This window comes from Sinocyclocheilus rhinocerous, unplaced genomic scaffold (assembly GCF_001515625.1).
Source record: "Sinocyclocheilus rhinocerous isolate Xijiao unplaced genomic scaffold, SAMN03320098_v1.1 C36479693, whole genome shotgun sequence".
NCBI classification, from domain to species: domain Eukaryota; kingdom Metazoa; phylum Chordata; class Actinopteri; order Cypriniformes; family Cyprinidae; genus Sinocyclocheilus; species Sinocyclocheilus rhinocerous.
The window spans coordinates 1-1,184 of record NW_015781815.1 but is presented as its reverse complement, the minus strand read 5'-3'; the positions used below and the strand labels follow the sequence as shown (position 1 = coordinate 1,184).

General features: G+C 41.7%; 1 protein-coding gene across 1 annotated transcript; it reads left to right on the top strand.

Annotated features, from left to right (window-relative positions):
* The first annotated feature begins 6 nt into the window (after nucleotides 1-6).
* Nucleotides 7-1,072, top strand: LOC107736084 (tetraspanin-31-like). The gene is made up of 4 exons (XM_016547587.1): nucleotides 7-87; nucleotides 207-287; nucleotides 391-531; nucleotides 866-1,072. The coding sequence occupies exons 1-4, from the start codon at nucleotides 76-78 to the stop codon at nucleotides 1,034-1,036; spliced, it is 405 nt and encodes a 134-aa protein (XP_016403073.1). The 5' UTR covers nucleotides 7-75; the 3' UTR covers nucleotides 1,037-1,072.
* The last annotated feature ends 112 nt before the right edge of the window (nucleotides 1,073-1,184 follow it).

The following is a 1,184-nucleotide window of genomic DNA, read 5'->3' as shown; positions in this document are numbered from 1 at the left end:
GTGATTGCCGTGGGCTTCTTTCTGCTGCTGATCGCCATTGTGGGACTCATTGGAGCCGTCCATCATCACCAAGTCATGCTTTTCTTTGTATCCTTTAGCAGCGTTTGTACTACATGTTTTTTATAGTTCAATGCCCATAAAACATCAATTCTAAATTCTCCTATATGAATCTTGTGAAGTCCTTGACCACAACTGCTTTTCCACAGTACATGGTCATTCTCTTCATTGTTTTCCTCTTCCAGTTTGGAGTTTCCTGTTCTTGCCTGGCCATGAACCAGGGTCAACAGGTGATCCTAATTAACTTAAAGCACTCTTGTTGTCGTTGCACAATTGTTTGTTGAGAAACTGAGTGTGACTCCTGGTTTTTGTCTTGTCACATTACCAAAACAGGAGAAGCTGCTGAATTCATCCTGGGGAATGATGAATAACGACACAAGAAACAGCATTGAGAAGAAGCTGGACTGCTGTGGCTTGTTCAACAATACACAGAACCTGGGAGTGTTTATGTCTGACTTACACCTCTGCGATGCTGTAAGAATATATCCTCGTGTTCGTTTTTGTTTTATTTTGGCTTTTTGACACTTTAGTGAACAGATAAAGTAGAGAAAGGAAAAGAAATTGGGTAGGAAAGGGGGTGAGCATGACAATAAGCATGAGCTGCAAGAATTGAATCTGGTCCACATTACATCTTATTCTGGCCCGCTTAGACTGTGAGAAATTGTCTGACCACCCCTCTACAGTTTATTCTAAGATGATGAGTGAATGGTGCATTTGTATCTGATAATAACACGTAGCCTGAATGGTGAATGCTGAGTTAACCAAATGTGAAAAATGAAGATGAATTCCTTGTTTTCCTTTCCTGCAGCCATGTCTAAAAAAGAGCCCCTGCCTCACCTGCGGTGAAAAGATGCTCCAACATTCATCAGAAGCTCTGAAGATCCTTGGAGGGGTCGGCCTCTTTTTCAGCTTTACAGAGGTTAGTTCAGATCACATGTTGTCTGGGCCACATGTGAAAGGCACAGCAAAGTTGTGGTAACTGTTGGGAGATCTGGACTTCTTTTGAGGACTGACTTTGCAAGCTGTGGGCTCGTCAGTTAGAGAATCATGGTTAAAATAAATTGTTATTGATCATAAATAAGTTGTAGTTAGGGCTGCACGATAAATCGCATGCGATATTTAACGCG